General features: G+C 32.0%; 1 protein-coding gene across 1 annotated transcript; it reads right to left on the reverse strand.

Moving 5' to 3' along the window:
- Nucleotides 1-2,454: 2,454 nt before the first annotated feature.
- LOC143069717 (ethyl acetate hydrolase-like) lies at nucleotides 2,455-22,546 on the reverse strand. The gene is made up of 8 exons (XM_076244487.1): nucleotides 22,224-22,546; nucleotides 12,736-12,874; nucleotides 8,831-8,952; nucleotides 7,955-8,052; nucleotides 7,032-7,126; nucleotides 5,700-5,836; nucleotides 3,852-3,938; nucleotides 2,455-2,647 (listed from the first exon to the last, which is right to left on the reverse strand). Exons 1-8 carry the CDS (start codon nucleotides 22,447-22,449, stop codon nucleotides 2,580-2,582), a joined length of 972 nt encoding a protein of 323 aa, XP_076100602.1. The 5' UTR covers nucleotides 22,450-22,546; the 3' UTR covers nucleotides 2,455-2,579.
- Nucleotides 22,547-23,648: the final 1,102 nt, after the last annotated feature.

Raw genomic sequence — 23,648 nt, forward strand, 5'->3', positions numbered from 1 at the left:
TGAAATTTCATAAAAACTGCACTACAGCAAATAACAGCAAATCTCAGTAAAAGAAATTGTTCTTCTGACTTTTCTTGTAGTAGTAGTCTAGTGATTTGAAAAGGACACTTAGTTCTTTACCCAACTACATAAGTATTTATCTATTTCCTCAAATTCATGTTTTACTTTGAAAAGTGCAATTAATTGAACTGCATATCGATTCAAAATAAAAAGTAGAATAGCTATAGCCATACTGCAAAATTGAGCCTTTCTTTTCTTTAGGTGTCCTAACCAATATAGGGCTATACTAAACTATCCTTTACCCTAAACCATACCTAGCCTTAACACTAGCTATAATACCTAATCCTTACTTAGAATAACCCAATACCTTAAAATAACCATAAATGAACCCAACCCTTAAGTACATGGACCCCTAGAAGGCTCAAAATGCACAGAAAAATTTACATTGAAATATTTTTTCTTATGTCTTAGAATCAAAATGACATAAACTGTAACATGTAAAACAAAATCATCTATATAATTTCTATCTAAAACCCCAAGTAAAAAAGTATCAATTAAATTATGAGTTAAATTTTGGTTAGAAGGAAATAAGAAATAATATATCATGAAATAAACAGTAATTAAGATCTTGCATGTATTTGCTAATATAAAAGCAAATAATTTAAAAAAAAAAAACATCACAAAAAAAATCTAATTTGTAATTAACAGATTAAAAATATTATTAAAATGTATTAAAATTGTTCCATTAGATATCTACTACATATTGGCAAGGACATAAAATTAGCATGGAAATATGCAATAAAAATTAAATTTCTCAAGTGTTTAAAAAGTGCAACACAAGATGGCTGCATGTATATCATGTGATAAAAGACTTGAAAAAAATGTAAAGTTTGATCAGTGTTATGTGTATAGTTTTGATTTTAATGACTGGCCACAAATACACAATACTCTTACATGAACATGTGTAATGGCTAAATCTATATTCATATGAACATGTGTCATCCATTCCTTTAAGTAAAATATCATGAAAAGTTGATTTTTTTCTATGTATATCATGGTTCAACTCTAAATTTCAATTTGTTGCACTACTGCAATAAGCTATATAATATTAAAGACATAAAAGTTGTTCAAAGTGGATAATTAGAACAGGTCTGTTAAGTAAGAAGAGAAACTAGAGGCTCTAAAGAGCCTGTGTCGCTCACCTTGGTCTATGTGCATATTTAACAAAGGACACAAATGGATTCATGACAAAATTGTATTTTGGTGATGGTGATGTGTTTGAAGTTCTTACTTTACTGAACATTCTTGCTTCTTACAATTATATCTATAATGAACTTTGCCCATTAGTAACAGAGAAAAATATTTGGTAAAAATTTACATAAATTTACCAAATTAATGAAAATTGTTAAAAATTGACTATAAAGGGCAATAACTCCTTAAGGGGTCAATTGACCATTTAGGTCATGTGGACTTATTTGTAGATCTTACTTTGATGAACATTATCGCTGTTTACAGTTTATCGCTATCTATAATAGTATTCAAGATAATAACCAAAAACAGCAAAATTTCTTTAAAAATTACCAATTGGAGGGCAGCAACCCAACAACAGGTTGTCCAATTCATTTGAATATTTCAGGGCAGATATATATTGACTTGATTAACAATTAAACTCCTTGTCAGATTTCCTCTAAATGATTTGGTTTCAGAGTTGTAAGCAAAAAACTACATTTTACCCCTGTTCTATTTTTAGCCGTGGTGGCCATCTTGGTTGGATGGCCAGGTCATCGGACACATTTTTCAAACAAGGTACCTCAAAGATGATTGTGGCCAAGTTTGGATTAATTTGGCCCAATAGTTTCAGAGGAGAAGATTTTTGTAAAAGATTACTTAGATTTATGAAAAATGGTTAAAAATTGACTAAAAAGGGCAATAACTCCTAAAGGGGTCAACTGACCATTTCGGTCATGTTGACTTACTTGTAAATCTAACTTTGCCAAACATTATTGCTGTTTACAGCTTATCTCTATCTATAATAATATTCAAGATAATAACCAAAAACAGCAAAATTTCCTCAAAATGACCAATTCAGGGGCAGCAACCCAACAACGGGTTGACCGATTCATCTGAAAATTTCAGGGCAGATAGATCTTGACCTGATAAACATATTTACCCCATGTCAGATTTGCTCTAAATGCTTTGGTTTTTGAGTTATAAGCCAAAAACTGCATTTTACCCCTATGTTCTATTTTTAGCCGTGGCGGCCATCTTGGTTGGTTGACCGGGTCACGCCACACATTTTTTAAACTAGATACCCCAATGATGATTTTGGTTAAGTTTGGTTAAATTTGGCCCAGTAGTTTCAGAGGAGAAGATTTTTGTAAAAGTTAATGACGACGGACGCCGGACGACGCCGGACGCCGGACGACGACGCCGGACGCAAAGTGATGGGAATAGTTCACTTGGCCCTTCGGGCCAGGTGAGCTAAAAAATGAAATAAATGTGAAATGAACACATTGGTACACTGCTGTAGACAATAACTTAATAGCAACATCTGATTACAATCCATCCATATTTATTCTTTAAGAGTTTGCTTTGATGAATTTGGAAACTTTTTCATGGGCTCGCTGACAACATTCTTTGAAATGTCCTGAAATACAAAACAAATATTAATTGATTGATGTCTATTATTGTTTGCAAGCTTTGCATGCAAACTCAGAAGAAAACAAGAATGTGTCCTCAGTACACGAATGCCCCACTCGCACTTTCATTTTCTATGTTCAGTGGACCGTGACATTGGGATAAAAACTCTAATTTGGCATTAAAATTAGAAAGATCATATCATAGGGAACATGTGTACTAAGTTTGAAGTTGATTGGACTTCAACTTCATCAAAAACTACCTTGACCAAAAACTTTAACCTGAAGCGGGACAGACGGACGAACGGACAGACAGACAGACGGACGGACGGACGAACGGACGGACGGACGCACAGATCAGAAAACATAATGCCCCTCTACTATCGTAGGTGGGGCATAAAAACCCTGTGTTGATCTCGGAGTTGATGCAATGTGAATATACCTTGCTTTATAGAAGACAAAGATCAAGGTCTGAATTTTAATTAATTAATTCATTAAATTAAGCTGAATGATATTAAGAAGTAGCTGAAGGTTGTTGAAAGGGTATATTTTGTGTATTTGGCACAACTAAGTGACTTTTTGGAATTTTGGATACTCAATGCTCTTCAACTTTGTACTTGTTTGGCTTTATAACTATTTTGATATGAGCGTCACTGATGAGTCTTATGTAGACGAAACGCACTTCTGGTGTACTAAATTATAATCCTGGTACCTTTGATAACTATTTTGAAACAATAATGAACAAACCCACTTAGAGATATAAGTATTTGTATGCAGCATTCCCTGAAATCCCAATAATTAATCTCATAATTTGTTACCAATATGTACAACAAAATTTAGGAATGAACAGTAACTATATCTGTTTGCAATATATCTCAAAGCTCATATGAATTAAAGGTTAAGTCACCTGACATAAGTTGTTAATTTCCTGTCAGCTTTTTTTGTTTGATATTAATGAAGCCTAAGTTAGACCATTGGTTTTCTCTTTTAAAACTGTTTCACATTGCATCATTGACCTTTACAGCTATGATATGGTATGAGCTGCACTCATTGTTGAAAACCATATGGTGACCTGTAACTGTTTGCATGCACACTCATCCTTTGGTCACTGGTGGATCCAATATCTACTACTTTTAATAGGTATCAGTTCAAAAATTGTTAATACATAATACTGATACTTTTAAGGTACATAAAATGCTTGTTTATAGTACAAACCTGGCATAACAAAGAAGCCATGCGTAACACCTTTAACTGTAAATGTTTGAGATTTTACTCCTGCCTCCTTTAACTTCTCGTGGTAAGCTGAAAAAAAATAGAAGAGTACTGACCAATTCATGCTATTTTGCATTTATAGATTTCTTGATAAAAAATTAAAATAGTATAATACTTCAGATTACAATAAATGATAAGATGCAGCCATTTTTTGAACATGGTATTCAGAATTAAGAGTATGATTAATTCTGATTGGTCATTGTGTGCAGCGTTTTTTATTAGTATATACTTAGTCCACTATGTATTATACAAAAGACAAAATAACATATTTTCCTTAGCGCTATAGGGCACAAGAAGTATTTTTTACACTCAAAGGAGATACATATTTTAATTGCAGAATTGTTAGGCAAGAGAGATAAGTACAAATTGGTTTAAGAAAAGCAATGGCAACCTATATTTTTTGGACTAAAAAATACTGTCAGAATAATTTTTTGTTATTTCTAGCAAGATTTCATTATAAAAATCAATTTTCTAAAGCCTGTATCTCAAAAGAATGCTACTGTTGTCTTCTATGGGAAAATAAACTGTTATTTGTAATCTTCAGACAATTTGATTGTATTGAATTATCTACCTTTAATAGTATTAGAGGCAGAGTATATGTGTGCAGACCTGTCAACTATCCCGATTTTCGCGGTATCATCCCGATTATTATCCCTTAACCTGAATCCTGATATCGGGATCATAAAAACTAGTCAAACTCCTGTTTTTCACCAAAAAATACCTGAAAAAATTATTGTTTACCGATTTTGAAGTTTTTCTGATCAATTTTAAAAAATCTATAATTTTACCTAGGGACATATTATGACAAGTTAATGACCCTACGTTAATCAACAGTCACAACAGGTGTCATAATTAGTGGTTGTATGTAATCAGATTACCTAATGGGTCGTAACAGTCCTCAAAATTAATTTGTTTACACAAATTTGGTCAAACAGCCTTTTAATTTTAATTAATTTGTCATGCAAGCACAATTTGCAAAATTTGCCGTAGTTCCACAACAAAATCATAATTAATTGAAAGATGAGAACTGTAATGAACTCTCAAGAAAACATCGTTTATCTTGAAATCTGTTTAATTTTGAAACCAGACGACGTGTGTCTGTTGATTTAAAATCTACGCCATTTTGTATTCACTTCTACTGTGTTACTGTATAAGCCTCTGCTGGTAAGAGCACCTCTGAATACAAAAAAGATAACTAAAATTTTATCCATTTTCTCATTGATACTGATAAGACCATAAGTAATACTAAATCAAAATCTGTCTTCATCCTTCTAACTCTAGAACATGTAGTTTTAGGTCTTTTGAGTCAAGGTTCATAGGTCAGGAGGGGGGAAAGGGGGGGGTCTCTACTTTAAATCCTTTATTTTTAATGCCATTTTTCTCTATTCTTCAGTTATTTTGTCAATTTTATAATTTAATAGTACAAGAATCATGCAAATAAAAGAAATCAAGGCCTAAATGCTCATCAATAGTATTCCAAAAGAAAAAAGAAGAGAACTTAGACTATCATAGGAGTAAAAAACAATGCACACAGAAAAGCCGCTAAAATTGTAACCCTTAAAAATCTGGTCGCGCGCTAAATCCCCCATGGAGATTTTCAAAAGTTGGCAGGTCTGTGTGTGTGTGTTTGTGTGAGTTTACTGTTCTGGGAATCTATCAGAATTTTTTGTATCTCTGCTTAACCGTAAATAATTAATTTTAATTTCACTTTCTTTTAAACATTACCAGATCATGAAATCAGTGAACATTCTGGACAATGTTATGTTTCATTCAACAACATAACATACTTACCATAACCATGGTCTCTATTCATATCTAATTCTGCCATAATAATCAACGCTGGTGGACATTTATTGAAACTTTTATACAACAATGGTGATGCTCGTGGCTTTTCAAAATCAGCTTCATTTATATAATTTCTGTTAAACCTGAAAATATGAACATGGTGAAACTAGATAAAGATTAAATAATACAAACTTGATGGTATCAGAAGATATGTTTTAACAAAATTTTGCCATAATTAATTAACTGAGGTCAAAACATGATATCCACATAATGAAATTCATTGTATACTTAATGTTGTGTCATGTGTTTCATTGTTTGTCTGTTTGCCTTCATTCATTTTTAGCCATGCGTTGTCAGTTTATTTGTGATTTATGAGTTTGACTGTCCCTCTGGTATCTTTCGTCCCTCTTTTAATGGATCAAATTAAATGTATTATTGTTTGATTCACTCTTAACCAAACTACTTCCTTTCAGTATGTTCTTTTTTTGGTAAGGCCTGATTTGGTGGTGTTACATCCTACAAAGTCTATCCAAATCAATTTGCAAAGACTATCACTCAAAACAGTGCTAGAAGCCATTTCAAACTTGCAGCATCATCTGAGTTTTTCGTTTGTTTGTTTTCTATTACTCCATGTTGAAGGCCTCACTGTGGCTCTGAGATAAATAACAGCAAAAAAAGCCCTGTTTCTTTGCTTTTTGTGTGTGCTTTTCTGCTGTACATGAACTAATTTTGTGTCAAGGATGGATACCCAATATTCTTTGTATTTCTTTTAGTAATTTAACAAATATTTTGACGTATCCTATTGTTGTTTAAATGTTTGTACTATTTAGATATTTGAAATTTTATTGTAAGGTAAATCATTGGAGTATCCATCTATATTTTAAAATGCACTGACGTAAAGTTATCAACAAGTATCAGAGAATTAAACTCAGATTAGTGGCGGGCTTTGTCGTAAACTTGCAGTGACACGGGAGATTTTGTTCATTGTTGAAAGAATCACTGTAACTTGAGATGAAGAACATCAATAAAAAACATTGGCAGATTCAGGGGGGGTTCTGGGGGTTGGAACCCCCCCTTTTTTAAAATGGCTGGATCCGCCACTGAAACAGATGTAGCTATAATTTGACAAATACTTGTAGAGATTTTATGTCATGGATTGATACTCCATATTTCTTCTTTCCATTAGAAAAATATCTGTTTCTCTTCCATCAATCTTTGAAAATTAGATGAATCCTAATGTAGCAAATAGAACAGACCTGGCATGATCAACGAGGGATTGACTTAAGGCCCTTGATAGAGAACAGTTGATAGACTGGCACTCAGTCACTGAAAACCTACCATTGTAAAACCTCACTAGATAAGACTGGGCCTTTTTCAAACTCTTTATCTGAATTAAATTTTCTTCTATAGTCTAATGATGGATAAACTAGAACCTGAAATGAAGTTAAAAAAAATGTAATCATAGTCAACTCTTAAATATTAAATTGTTGTAGATTCTATGAATTTAGAAATGTTTTTATTATTGTTATTTTCAATTATACATTTGAAAAATATGCAGCATACAAATGATGCTACCAAATGTTAAATGCAATAATCCAAGTTTCATGTTTTGCAGATTTCATCCCATCACAATTTTCACAAAATAAAAACATCACAAACCTTTCTCAATAAACCAGGATGTTTCCCATATCATATCTAATATATATGAGGCAGGCATTACCTGTAAATTGGGATGAAGTCTGTATGAATTATTTTTTTGTAACTTAAATATTTGTTAAACACCGTAACGTTTCCGACTTTGGTTCTGTTGTTAGGAATTTTAGTTGTGACATTATTTAAGTTATGACGTCATATGTAATGTAAAGAAAGAAACGCTAAATTATCAGGTATCGTTTTTTCATAGCAAGGAATTATTAAAAATGAAATTGGTATTGCGTTCCTTCCTATTTTAAACATTACTGATAAATATATATTTTACTCAAAGTTTCATACAAATGAGACCGGAAAAAGGAAGTAAATTGTAGATTTCTGCGCAGATGCGGGAATTCAAAACATGACATAAAAAGGAAGTTCAAAGGTAAACCTCTTGCAATGAGGTGAGAGTTTTTTGCTCCCTGTTGAAGGCCTTACTGTGACTTTAATATGGAGAACCACAATTAAAACACTGTTACTTTGCTTTTGAGGATTTTACAGTGCATGTACTAAATTTGTGTAATGAATGGATACCCCATGTCCTTATTTTTTCTATTGTGCATACAAACCTGATAATTTATATTATATTCTTCATGACAAACAGAGGCTGCTAACCTTCCACCAGCGCTATCTCCCCCTACACCTACTGTACTTTCATTAACAGCACCTAAAAAAAAAGTTACTAAATGTTTGTCTCGTGTTCAGTTGTGGTTGATGAATTGATCTATTAATTGATGGATATTAATTAATATTTATTAATCTAGAATCTTATTCGAAAGACACAGGGACAATCCTTTAAGATAATTGATTTTGTAAGTTCAACATTTTATTCAAAGTTAATGAAAATTGTTATTATTATTGTTTTTTAACAATACATGTTCTATTGTATTTACCGTAGCTACTCCCATTCATGTGGGTTCATTGGATGCAAGAGGAATTTTGTAGTTACATAACCTTTGTTTGACAATAAAGAAACTACCTTCAATGTCATTTGGTCTCTGGTTGTCTCATTGGAAATCATACCCCATCTTTATACTTTTAAAAAAGAATTTAAGGATGTTTGCTCCTCAAGTTTTTAAATTTTTGCCAGATATTTAGAATCCTCTGGTTTTATCAATGTAGTGCCATTAAAAAAATTCCCAGCTAACCCTTACTTTGGTTTTCATAATTTTATTACATTATTTAAAAAAATCACATTATTTTTTCAGGTAAGGGTGAAGGTTTGGTACCATTAAAATGTTTAAACCCTCTGCAATTGTTTGCACCTGTCCAAAGTCAGGAATCGATGTTCAGTAGTTGTCATTTGTTGATGAGGTAACGTTCATAAGTTTTTTCATTTTTTCTTCTTTTTCAGTTCTTTTATTTATCTACTATCAATTTAAAACAGTCTTTTAAAAGCTTGTTATTTTGAAACAGAATAGCGAACATCCTTAATCCTGACCTACCTATTAATCCTTTGTTCATTTTGACCCATCGTACCACACAGACAGCATCTTCATGGTTGGCTGGGTATTTATGTTCTGGTCCACATCTGTACTCTACATTTACCACAACACAAGGGGCATCCCTAAAAGTAAAATAATATCTAATTCAAAAAGATGGAACATACTCATACTAGAGTAACCTCTGTTGTAATTCAAAGTATATGAAAACATGAATTAGGTCTGACAATTAAATTGCTGACCACACATGAAGTCATTCTGTTCAGTAGTAGCAGATGGACAGAGTTACAAGAGGCCCTAATCATGGAATGTGGTAATGATAATTCTGAAATAACTACGAATATAGCTACATCAGGTACAATAATAACCACATGTTTTGAAATCCAATAAAAGAAAATGTAAACAACCTACAGAGAGTCAAAATAATTTGACAAAGACTTCATGGATTGATTAACTATCGTTCAATAAATGTCCAGTGGCAAATATTTCATACAAATTAAGGATGAGAACAAATTACAAACTAAATTAATTGGGTTTTGCATAGTAATTTTTGCCTACTAACTAGTGAAAGAATTATTGCAGGAGTCCTTGAATGGTGTAAAATAAGTAACTGGCAAGAGGAGATACATGTAAATGATAAAATATCATAATTCTGATTAAATAAGTCTAGTCATTATATATTCAGCGATAGGAATAAATGTAATATAAGTAATATATCCTTACTTTTAATTAGACTATTTACCAGATTTTGTTATCACATAAGCAACACGACGGGTGCTACATGTGAAGCTGGATCTGCTTACCCTTCCGGAGCACCTGAGATCACCCAAAGTTTTTTGGTGGGGTTCGTATTGTTTATTCTTTAGTTTTCTATGTTATGTCGTGTGTGCTGTTGTGTGTTTGTCTTTTTCATTTTTAGCCATGACGTTGTCAGTTTGTTTTAGATTTATGTGTTTGACTGTCCCTTTGGTATCTTTGTCCCTCTTTTAAACCATTAGAAAACAAGAATGTGTCCCTTGTACATGGGTGCCCAATCTGCACTATCATTTTATATGTTCAATGGACCATGAAAATGAGGAAAAATCTCTAATTTGGCATTAAAATTGTAAGAAAGATCATATCATAAGGAATATGTGTACTAAGTTTCAAGTTGATTGGACTTCAACTTCATCAAAAACTACTAAGACCAAAAACTTTAACTTGGACAGAAGGAAGAACGAACGAAGGGACAAAGGGATGCAACGACCAGAAAACATAATGCCCATAAATGGGGCATAAATATCCTTGATGATTGGGATATGATTATATGACAATTACATTACAAACTCATTGACCCTAAGAAGTTTTGTTTCCTGTACTGAAACCCAGTTACATTTATTTATGGGTAAGTACTTAGTTACATCTTTTAACCACGATATTCTTATGAATTATTTAAAGTCTGCACCAAAGTTTTACAATCTTATCCTGTAATCTGTAATTGTTCTCAACATGCATTATCATTAACAAAGTACATTTACATTGCTAAAAGCAATTTATGGAAATGAAACCTGGAGACAGCAAAGTTTGTTTTACCCGATTCAATAATATGTTTCCATTTAGACACGAAACTTAACAAAACTTACAAAACATGTAATATTTATGTCTTGAGTAGGTAAAAAATTATTTTACACCCAAATATAATGGAGAAATATTTCATGGAAGCCATAGACTAGTTGGACATTTACACATGGCCTGGGTTTCACCAGCCCAGTAGTCAGCACTTCGGTGTTGACATGAATATCATTTATATACATGTAGTCATTTTAATAAATTTCCTGTTTGCAATTAAAACTATGAATTTTTTGCAAAACTAAGGATTTTCATATCCCAGACAAAGATTAACTTAGCTGTATTTGGCACAACTTTTGGGAATTTTGGGTTAGTTTGGCTTGATAACTATTTTGATCTGAGAGTCACAGATGAGTATTGTGTTGACTAAATGTGCGTCTGGCGTATTAAATTATAATCATGGTACCTTGATTAACTATCATGATACCCAAATTTTATCCTGAGCTTTAGTTATAATCATTAGCTTTCTAACTATTCCAATTCAACAATTCTTTCTTATACCATCCAAAAAGCAGATCACCAATATGCATGATGTAATATTTCAACAAGTCGTAAAGCGTTTTCAATCGAGTAAACTTGTTTTATTGATTACAAATATCTTACAAGTTTCAATCTATCAATTTTACAGCTAAGATGAATGTTTGAAAGATTTTTGGTGTTTGTACAAAATAATTGATGAACCTAATAAAATTTGAAATACAGTATAAACTCTCTACAAATTTTGTAATTAAGTTACGCAGAAGACCAATAATTATTTTACGAAGGCTATCTAACCAAGTATAGAGAGGTGTGAAATCTAACTCCCATTAATTTCTGTCAATTTCCTTATGGAAATGAAACCTGTCAAGTTTAGCCAAGATACAGATTACTCGTTCCAGATATATTTACATAAATAAAAATGCTGTATAAGGAAATTTTGAATTTTAGTAATACTTTTATAGAAGCATTTAAAGAGATGTAGTGCTTAGTTAAAGAGACACCAACTCATAGGAAAACAAGAATGTGTCCATAACACACCAACCAAAATCTTTAACCTGAAGTGGGACAGACAGACTCACAGACCAAAAAAACATAATACCCTTGGGTCGGGCATTAAAAAAGAAGACATACATGTCTCTTAAAGTCAACAAACAACAAAGGTTTAATAATCTTGCATGTTGACAAGTACCTTTCCATTTGTACTTGGTGCATTGTATTTAGCATATTCCAAGAAATCTTTGCTCATTGTTGAAGGACGTAAGGTGACCTATAGTTGTTAATTTGTGTGTCATTTTGTCTCTTGTGGGGAGTTTTCTCATTGGCAATCATACCACATCTTCTTTTTATATTTATATAATAATTTCTAAATTCAAACATTTCTAGGTACCATCTCTTAACAAATATCCTAGCTGATACATAGTTAACATATTGATTGCTACTTTCAAAATTGCTTTTGGTAAAATTTATCACAGTTTGAAAGAAATTGACAATAACTTCATTCATCTAAATGCATTTCATCATCCATCACTTCAAATACCAAAAATCCAAACACCCAAGATATGAAATAATTTAATTATTCACAATTTACTGCACAGCACATCACAAGTTTATGACTGCATATTGCAATCTCTAATAATTCTGATGACTCTGAACACAGCAGCAGAAGATAGATATTGTTATTACACAAAAACCAAATCTTTTTCATCTCATCTGATGCTATATTCATTTCATATTTATGTCTATGTTAACCTTCTGATATTTATAACATCCTTAAGTATACTTTGATGTTCCACTTAATGTAGATCTAATTGACCTGATATTAGTTTATCATTTCAATAACCCATTAATTCTAGAAAAAAATACTTCCAATATTTTTCTGATGCTGTTTTCATATATGTATGTACTTCATATTTTTTTAATGGGTGTTTTTTTTTATATAGGGTATATGTACATCCTAGTGGTTTTTTTTAGGAGATATATATAAAATTTGCAACCGAATGTTTATTGATCTTAGTCTACCATAATCCAGAAGGATTTGAATATTACTGGCATACCTTACCTATTTGATCAAAAGAAGACTAGCATGCTTATACTTGCTTGCCCAGCCATTCATGTCATTGTTTGACAAACACTTGCCTAGATCAGAAATTGAATTAGCCAATTACAAATTTTTAAGGAAAATGCATAACTTATAGTATTCACCCCTCCGCCATAAAAAAAAACCTGATAAAAAAAATAAATCCTGGGCTGTCAGAATAAAAGGGATAAGAGGCCTTCAAGGACCTTTAAAAACATAGAGTTCATCCATTACATATCCATACCTTGAAAATATTTTACAGACAGTATCAACAGTTTTCCGCGATCCCACCACATTTCCTCCACCATGGAAGTAAACAAACACAGATGGCGCTACAACTAACGCACAATTCTTTGATCTGTATACGGTTATACGAACTCCATCTACAATATAAAAATATATTTCTGAATTAAAGAGCTTGAGTGAATTTTGAACTTTTTATGGACTTTATCACGATTGTATGTCTCCCTTTTCTAAAAAAAAAACCAAACATTCATTGTGGATTTATTATTTTTGAAGGTTGTTTTCATTGAAATATGCCCCACATCTCTTTTACTTGTATTTGAAATTTTTAAAAGTAAAATAAAAGCTATACATCTATAATAAATACATGTATGTATTTTAGATGACTCATATCATATTTTAAACATATTTATTTATAGTGGATTGGGAAACAAGTTTTGCAACTTATATTAATCCCTTTCCACTTTGCGGGTGCGAGTGCTGCCTTGTAGCAGCATTGGCCTACTGTTTTTCGAAATCTACAAGGGTGTCTTTAACGTGCAAGAGATATGGCTCTCTCTTAACACGGGTCAGCCATTTATCGTCCCCTTCCGGCAGACTATCATCGTTTCCTCAAGACCATACTTGCAGATGGGGTCAAGGGAGAGCCGAAAATTGAGTTCCTGAAATTTTCATCCCAAACGGGAATCGAACCAGGAACCGTTATGTTAGTAGTCCCATTATAAGGGGAGATAATCAAAGTTTACTAACATCAATGTGTCAATGAATTTATTATTTCATATACCAACATTAAAATGTGATAAACATAAAAGTGTTACATTTGAAAATCATAAATATTGTTAAAAGTTTGAGTGAAAAGCACACAAACTTGGCTTTCTTTTGCACACTCTTTTTAATTAAGTAATCTGATATTGAGCAAGGAAAATTTTTCCATTAGTTTCTTCAATCAAATATTCTGCATTCTATAAGCTTAAACAATATGAAATTCTTTTAAGCTTCTTTGATGATTTGGAATAAAATCAAGTTTTATTTAACAATGTACATCTGCAATCATATTCAAGAAATCGTAAAATTAATTTCATCAGGCAGTAAATAAGACAGTACACAAGCACAATCATGTATGAGCATAAAAATAAATTAGAATTTCTGGTATTTAGTTGTCCCACTGTTAGTTCAGATTAAATACAATCAAGCAAATAAGCTGTAACTGCAATTTTCTGACAATTCTCCAACTTTTTAAATCACTGATTTCTTCAATATACACTATCTTCCTTTTTGGAGGCTAAATACCACTAGCAAAATAAACAAACTGTAATTGGATTTTCAGTCACCCAGACTTAAATGAGCCAGCAAGAAACTTTAGATTTTCATATGATATGGATCCCATCATACAAAGCTCAGAAGAGTACAGTAAATTCAATTTCATCAGATGCAAGCGCATGTAGGTCTTTTCTTAAATTTTGTTGGTGTTTAATGCCACTTTAATCAATCTTGGCTCTATTATGGAGGCCGTCTTATTGGCAAGAATAGCCAAAGTTTATTAGAGTGAACCATTGACATTCAGCAGAAAAAAATTGAAATCAAAGTTTAGCAAACCTAACCATTGGTGGGGTTCAAACTGACAATAGTGACCTATGTAAACTGAACATCTTAGACCCCTTAGCCATCAAAGCCCCTTTCAATATATGACAATATAATTTGTTACAGGAAGTCATTAATGCCATTGAAACCCCTTTTTATTATAAATCATATACAAATGTATCTATGGTTGAAGAATTGATAAATCATCTGCAGTTTTATTTTCTATGAAAGAGGATAGGAATCTATTTTCTTGCATTCAAATATCAAATCTTCTTTCCATTGGAAATCATCCTTGTATATGTAGTCTTGTTTCTTATAATTCACAGAAGCTGCTGAACTTTAAACAGAACACTGTTATAGTAATGAATAATAAATAATAATCATGATAATAGAACTTGATCATAATTGATATATGTTTCATAGAATGTACTTTGAAGTGATTGATCTGTGTAAAGTTTGTTAGATTGCACTATCCCCAGGGGACCAACCAAAAACATATTTGTTGTATAATTCTTTTAGTCATAGATGCCAATTTTTATGGTTTTCAGAAAATACACTCTTTTAATCAAACTATGCTTCATACAAGTAAGAGACAGACGTTTATATTAAGTTATAATTTGAAGCCATTTTGTTTATTGTTTAGATGTCTCAGATATAAGGATAATGCATCCCTTTCAATGAATCAATTTTATTGAAATAAAAGCTAAAACATGAAGCTAAAACAAAATTCTTTAAGCTCAAGAATTTATCTAATTACGATTCATGTCAATTTCTTGTTAAGAAATTCCAATGGGGAACACATATTACCATATTGTAGTAATTAATTCATTTTTAAAGATTTTTGGCCCTGGACTTCTTCTGTTTCTTTATTGTCCTTCTAACCTACATGGTACATATGTTGCTTGCACAATTCAATTAGTGGTACAAGTAGTCCAACTACTGTTTCACTAGCTAGTCAACACTGAGGTTATGAGTTTGAATCCCTCAGGAGTCAGGTGCACTCTCAACTCCAATCTTAATAGACTAGGATTTTCAGTTTTACTGTAGAAGGAAGGTGGTTTTCTCCAGGCACTCAATACAAAGTGACCACTAAGAAATCCCATAATAGTGTTGAAAGTGGTGTTTAACACCAATCAATCAATCAATCCACAATCCATATTTATTTTTCAGGTAACCAAAAGAAAATTTCTAGCTCAGATGATGTCATCTACTTATATGTAGCTAACACTCTCTTTACAAAAGTACAACTTTTTACTCCATTTAATGTTAATTCAATTCTTTATAGTTTGGTTCTATTATAACTTTCACAGAACAAGGCAATAAGCAATAGCAAAGAATAGTTGGTGTTTACAGCAACTTTCAGGAAACATGGCAATATTATATGACTTGAGTTTTATTGATGAAGGAAGCCTTAGTAACTAGAGAGAACCGAGACTTTCAACATCCTTGTCAAAGAAGATATGATTCGAACACACTTATCAATGAGCAGAGTTCAGACTCATAATGTCAGAGTTAACTTAATAGACTATTCATCAATGTGGGGAAAACTACTTATACCACTATGCCACAACTCATTCGGTGGCACAGTTAAAAAGATATGCAGTTAATGCCATAAGATAGGGAAATACAGTGAAAGGTGGGTGTCAAAATCAAGTGTACTGCAATTTGCAAAACATTACAAAATCTTAACTGATACAAACTTCTGCCAGAAAGTTTCTTTTTTTCCAAATATTCTTTTTTCATGGAAGATATATATAGAAGTACTTGAACAACAAACTTAGAAATCTTTAATTATCAAAATTCAGTTAATTTAAGTTCACTTGTGGCAATTTAAAAGATCAAAATATGCAAATGAGAATTTCATTGAATTTTCTCATCATAAAAAGCACATCCTACAAGTACATGTAAAACTAATTGAATACCACTTGTAGTAAAATAACTTAAAATGCAGTTTATTTGGTACATTCCAAAATACTTGACACAGATACTTGTTTTTAAATACTTGTGTAATTTGTTTTATACCTGGGGGTATACGTTAAATAACATCATGAAATTCAATCAAAATTGTCATCTTAAATTAAATGGTATTATGTTAAGTAAAAGTCAACATACATTTTTATGTGGCCAGTCAAGTTCAAATATCAGAAGACATTTATCTGCCTAAAACACTTTAACCACTTCTAGCGACTTTAAAATTCAGACAGTTATGTATGTTTTCACAATGTCTGGTCGGAAATAAAGCCAATATAAAAATTATTCAAACATGTTTCATGAATATTTAACTTGTGTCAGAAAAAAAGGTTGACAACTTTCATGAAACAAATCATTTAAAAACAAACAAAAGAGCACTGCATTAATTAACTGACTTAATTTTTAGTTCATTTTTACCATGGGAGATAACTCAAATTACCTTTTATTTAAATGCACTATCATGTGCAATAGGTACTTATTAATCAGTGCACTACAGTAAAATAGCCAGCTTGAGATCAAACTTATAAACTTTTGTCTCTATCTTTACTTGCCATAGTCCAATGAACCAACTTAAGTCCCAGTTATGTTGAAAACCATTTTTTTTTTGAAAGCACATTGGAAAAGAAAATCACATTCTATTGAAAATGTACTATTGTCTTTGTAATAGAAAGAGTTGTGCGCAGCACAGTACATTTTAGTACAGGATAAACGTAATTTATAAAAAATTTCAAACACTAGAAACTATGCAAATTCCAAAATTAAAAATAATTCCAAGTTTAAATAAAAGCCTGCTAAAATAACATTGATTATTTATTATTGCTTGAACCATGTCCAGTAGCAAATATTTCATGCATCAAGGGCAATAACAGATTTACGATACTTCAGGAAGGTTTGGCAAAGTAGATCAACTAGGTAATTGCATAAAGTTTGGCTGCAACTAAGAAAATAATGGAACATTGGATAGAACAACAGGCCATTTTTTAGAACTGATGCAGCGTTAGGCAAACATCAGTTCATCTATTTTTCTGGCTTTCATATTCATCATACTTTTACAGACCCCACAAAACCAAAATATATACATGTACATGTATAGGTCATCTACTGTATGCATGGTATGGTCTTATGGCACATCTGTCAACAATCCCAGATGCGATATTAGTTTGTTTATTTAACCACTCCATCTATTTCCTATGGGATATACCTTATTATAATATTAATTAGTGTATATTATTATTATATTGCAGATAATTAGTGTATATTATAACAATGATAATCAGAGATGATATTGATATAATCCCCTCCCCCTACAGATTATCATGGCACATTCCCAGAAATTCCCCAAAGTAAACAAAATCTTTATCATGCCAGAAATCTTATCTTATCAGATAATCTGGTTTCTGTTTGAAGGAACTCATCAACATGTCCAAGGCAACGCTACACAGGAAAAAATGTGCTCTATCTTTACAATATATATATACAAATCAGTTTTGATCAATTCTGACAGATATAGACAATGTGTACATCTACATACAATAAGTTGATTTATAATGCTTATTTTTACAACACAATGAAGCTACAGTTTCAGTGACTGGTTTATCAAACTTGGTTCAAAGACATATTTGCTTAGCTTTATTGAACGAAAATTGATCTTTTTATCTTATTTTGAGATAGAGTCATACATGCTTCCCCAATTTATTAATAGTATGGAACAAACAGCAATAAAATTGAGAAAGGAAATTTGGAAAATGTCAAAGAGACAACTCAACCAAAGAGCAGAAAACAGCTAAAGGCCACCAATCCATAACTCATGTGGAAATTATTGAAATTGGACTATGCAAGATATTTACTTGTTCAGGCTTACTTATGAATTCAAACATTACTTAAAAGATATAAAAAGTTGCATCCGCATCTGCTTTGTTCATAATAAGCCAAAATACAACATTTCCCTCAGGGGAAATAATTAAACATAGTCAATACTGTAAAGATTCAAATTAAATGTAATCAATGGAGGACATATTTTGGGTGATGATACTTCACGATTGTTTACAGAATAGAAAATGAAATTCAGAAGAATCAATAAAGAAACTGAATTATTATCCGTGGCAAATACAATATAAGTGCCTGCCTATTTTCAATGCAGTTAAAAAATGTTAGGCTTTAAAAGATAGTCAAAGAGGACTTTAAGATTAGAAGACATTTCGTTTAAAGTATTTTTTTTGGTAATTGATAGCCTCAGTTTTGTACATTTCCAAAATCTAAAGGGGGGTGTGCTACTTGGACTCTGCTCATTGTCCTCTCTTAACTCCATTCAAATTAAAACCTTTGACTAGCGGCTGTAATAAATTAGAGCATATGTACTAAAAATCATCAGCATATACAAATTTTCAACAGAAAAAAAGTGGAATCATAAAAAGACAAATTACAGAAATTATTTAATTATTCTTGCAAAACTGGATGGTAATAAAATGCTAGACTCTTTTACAATCACAATATAATACTGGAGTCATATGACATAACTTGGTGCTATATATTGTCTAAATCAATAACTAGTTAGTCAACCAGAGCTATCATTACAATAAATTAGGCGGCTGATGTTTATCTAAAATAGTTTGTCTGGATGAGATGTCATATGACACTAACTGTATTTCATTGTATTGTAAAGCATACCAAATAGACTTTGTTTGGAGGCTCTGAACTTCATTGAAGCATGAGTGACTGAGAAGTGCCAACATTTATCAGAGGCAGATTTTGAGGGTTTTTGAGCCCCCCTTTTGTGGGAAAAATTTGGTGAATTATTTAGGGAATCACTGAAGCATGACTCTTAGGCAGTCTACAAAATTCAACCTACTGGGAAGGTTGGGCCTTTTTCAGGATGTCAAGACAGTGGAGGAATTCTGGATTGACACTGAACAAGACAGTCACTGTGACTTCCACAGTGTTGTTAAGATGATTACCTTTTTTGAAATTCCCAAAGAATGATTTTTTCAGGAATTCCGGAATAAATGCTCCCCCCTCCCTTTCACCCTCAACATGCTACATGTATTATCATTTTATCAGATAAGCTGTGAAAATTTACCAAATTCAGGTGCAAAATCAAATACAAACATTTTTTTATACAGTCCATTTCTTTGTATCAGCAGTTTTTTTGGGGTTAGTCTTGAATTAATCATTAATAGTTTATTTTTTTTGCATTGAAAGCTATATATACATGTATGCTATTTTCTTACCTACAAAAATTGATATGCATGCATGTAATTATAAGCTTATCAGAACTGGAATCTGAAAATAATTAAAAAAAAACAATAAATAGATCAAATCCATGTTATATTGTACTAGTATATGAGATACTATACAAGTAATTGAATGTCAAATTCTTGTGATAGATTACTATTGATTGTTCTTACTTTATTTCACTTAAAAACAAAAACAAATCTTTTGATTATTGTAAAACCCATAAAATGTTCACTTGAACATGTTGAAGGCTATATCACACCATTATGTTACAATTCATCGTCTTACAATGTGTTGGTATATGATTCAATAGTCTGGAACTTATAACTTAGTTATTAGTGTATTTGTTACAGTGAAGTTGGTAGAGAACAGGGTAGTTTTACAGAGAAATCATCATGATATATATGATGTAGTTGATTTGAATGCAATATATTTCAGTTAAATAGAATAAATTGAACTAAATTTGATTCAATTTCATCCTGGTTCTACATTTTATATATGCTCCATAAAAACAAAGCCACTTATTAGATTAAAATAGGACAAAATATGTAGGTTTATACTGCTCTTTAGATTTAAAATTGAGAATGGAAATGAGGAATACATTTGTATGTCAAAGACACATCAATCAGTGGTGATCCAGGGGGGTTCCGGAGGTTGGAACCCCCCCTTTTTTTGGCTGATCAATGCATTTGAATGGGGACATTTAGTTAGAACCCCCCCTTTGTCCTGGGTTGGGGACCCCCCCCCTTTTTTAAAATGGCTGGATCCGCCCCTGTCAATCCCACCTAAGAGCAGAAAACAGCCCAAGGCCACCAATGGGTCTTCAACACAGCGAGAAAATCCTGCATCCAGCAGTGGGCTTCTTTGTTAATTAAATGTATTTAAAATTAAGCAGTTTGACTGTTGAACTCTATATTTTTGTTAAAGCATATTCCCACTTGAAATTAACTAAAAGTATACATGTAAAATTGACCTACATGTACATGTATAATGGTTTTTCTGTAACATATTGTGATTTGGATGAAGAGTTATCTCATTGACACTCATACCACATCTTCTTATATCTATGTACATTGTACCGGTATGTACATTTTGTAAATATGTATCTTTTATTTCCTGTACAATGATGTCCTTTAATAAAAACAATTTTAAATTTTAGCAGAACTTTATTATAAATAGTACACACTGACTAGAATGACAACCAATTAACTAAAACCAGTTCCCTTCAAAATCTACAGCAAGCCATCAGCCATTTACAAAATTACAGATTCTCTCTAAGATAACTTTTGCAGTTGACACAAAATGGTATTAACTTTATAGAAAAGACAGTTCAACTTACAAAATATAGTCTAGGAGATGAAATTGACAAATTGTATACCTATACCTGTTTAGCCACATTTCTGCATTTAGATTTGATTGAGAGGGAAAACAGTGTTGGGTACAATGTAGCTGAATGTTGGTTAAAGTGACCAAATCAAAATTGTCACATCCCAAGAAAAGTCATCAAACTCTTCAAATTACAGTAAAACTTTTCCTTGCTCTACAACTCCTTCGTTGGCTAATATTAAATTTGGGTGTAGATCACAATTTACATGTACATCGTAACATGTATTTATAATGTTTGTAAAACTATCATTTCAATAAAGATACATTGTATTATAAAAAATATCAATTGCATGGTTCCTGTAAGACATGGTCCCTACAGCTTGACCTGTGAAAATGTATACATAATGTATCATGATAACAATATTTGTTTATGTACAATGCACTTCATGTACTGTACATGTATAAAACTATGATAAATGCACAAATTGCATCATTGTTTAAGCATGGAACAACAGTGAAGCGAAATAGATGTGAATGGCTTGGCAAACATGTACAATGTACCTATCTGCATGTATATAATTAAAGACATTCCATTGTTAATTTTTGCTATTCTCAAAGTTGGAATGTTATATAAGATAATCTACATTCTCAATCCTTCTAACTTGTTTATGTTTCATTATTGTCTAGTTCAACTAAATTTTTTTACATAGTTTCAATCCAAAACGTCGTCAATCACCCTTCTTCAAAAAGAAAACTTTCAAGCTGAAGATATCAGCAAGTCACAATTTTTACATTTAATATTTTATCAAATATGTTAAAACATGTAAAAAAGAGGTACGAAATATACCAAAGGGACAGTCGAACTCTTAAATCGAAAAATTAAACTGACAACGCCATGGCTAAAAATGAAAAAGACAAACATGACACAACATAGAAAACTAAAGAATAAACAACACGAACCCCAAAAGTGCACATCCATTGAGAACAAAAAAATATGTATGTCACACTCTACAGTACACTATAGATGAGTTTCCTATTTCCAATTTATGACAGGATTGCCCTAGTGGACATAAAGGGCTAAGATGTCATAGAACATTGAAGACTTTTTTTAATGTGAAGTAAAATTTTCAAGGATAATGCATGGACAATGATGGACTGGAAGATATAGCTAATTTATATTAAACTTCCCTTCTTTACTCAAATCTTCACATGGCTGAACTATCAACTATGAGCTATTAACGGTACATATATGTGATTTACAAACTATATTCTAGACCAAAGACAACAGTACTGCTGAGGAAGTCTACAATTGTCTGGAAACAATTCAACCCCCCTTTTTCTATCTACTTAGCATAAATGACTTCAGCCAGATAAACATACCCTTGACATATGGTGATGGGACAGTAAAATCTTTTACACTTCCTTCGAATTCTACTTCTCCTCCGAATTGTTTTGCTATTTCTTCTTTTTGAATCCTTGCTTCATCAAAATTTGACATTTCATAGTAAGGCTTGTTATTTCCATTTTCGGTTCTTAGCTTAAAATAGCTTTCTGTCTCTTCGTGCACTTTGTATTTCTTTTTTAAATCATTTAAAGCTTCAGCCATGTCTATTGTTTGTAATCACATCACACCTTCAACATATTAATGAACCAAAATAATCTTATTTTGCTACCGGTGAAATTCTTACACTTCCGCTGAAATACAAAGTGGATTATTCCATTTTATTTTTATAGGGGAAAACCCACATCAAAGTGAAAGTGAAAGTCTATCAAAGCACTATCAGTGCTAGTTATACATATTACAAATTTTTAAAGATTTTTGTTTATACTTACTTATACTGAACTTGGAGTCCTTCAATCATATATTTTTTTGTATAATTGATGATAATGTATGCAAAATATACTTTTATTTCAATGAAAGAACATGAAATTGAAAAATAAGTTGGGTCATCAATGACAATGTTTTATTTTCACATTTTTTAAACTCTGTTGCATTTTTGCAATGAAAACAAAAATCACAATGATTTCTGAATTTACAGTACACAATTCTTCAATTGCCCAAGAAGGCATATAGAGTGATGAGGTATAGTTCCAGCTTTGACTGGATCAAAACCAGATCCTTACAACATTTTACAAGACAAGAACCTCGAGCCGCTGTTGTTAGTTCTTAGGTATATCAGAGTTTTTTTGCTGTTGAACAGGTTCCAAAACTAAAGTCTCCACATGGCAGACAGTTTAGATGGTAGTTTAGATCCAAAGTGATGACATCTGACTCCTAAATTACCTTACTATGAGTCTAATGTATGTCAAACTAAATAAATTTAATAGTATTTGAAGAAGAAAGGTTATTATATATATTTCCGTAGAGCCAGCAGTGGTGGATCAACAGTTTTTTTTTTATAAGGGGCCCAGCTTACTGACCTAAAAGGGAGGGGGCTGTTCAGTCATGTTTCAGTATTCCCTATATAATCAACCAAATATTTTCATTAAAAGGGGGTCTGTCTATGGCCAGGGCTTTTGGTGGCTGAGTGGTCTAAGTACTTGATCTCCTGTATCACCCTGTCAAAACAGAGGTTATGAGTTGAACCCTGCAAGGGGCAGGTGCACTCGACTCAAATCTTATTGATTAGGATTGTTAGTTTTCCTAACAAGGGTCAGAGGTTCTCTCCTGGCATTCCAGCTTCCTCCACCAAAAAAAACTGACCCCAAGAAAAAGCACAATAGAGTTGAAAGTGAAGTTTTAAGCAATAACACACTTCTTTGTTATATTAATCTAAAGATCTGTATACTTTTTGGTTTGATTCA

The sequence above is a fragment of the Mytilus galloprovincialis genome, chromosome 3, assembly GCF_965363235.1.
Source record: "Mytilus galloprovincialis chromosome 3, xbMytGall1.hap1.1, whole genome shotgun sequence".
Classification (NCBI taxonomy): Eukaryota; Metazoa; Mollusca; class Bivalvia; order Mytilida; family Mytilidae; genus Mytilus; species Mytilus galloprovincialis.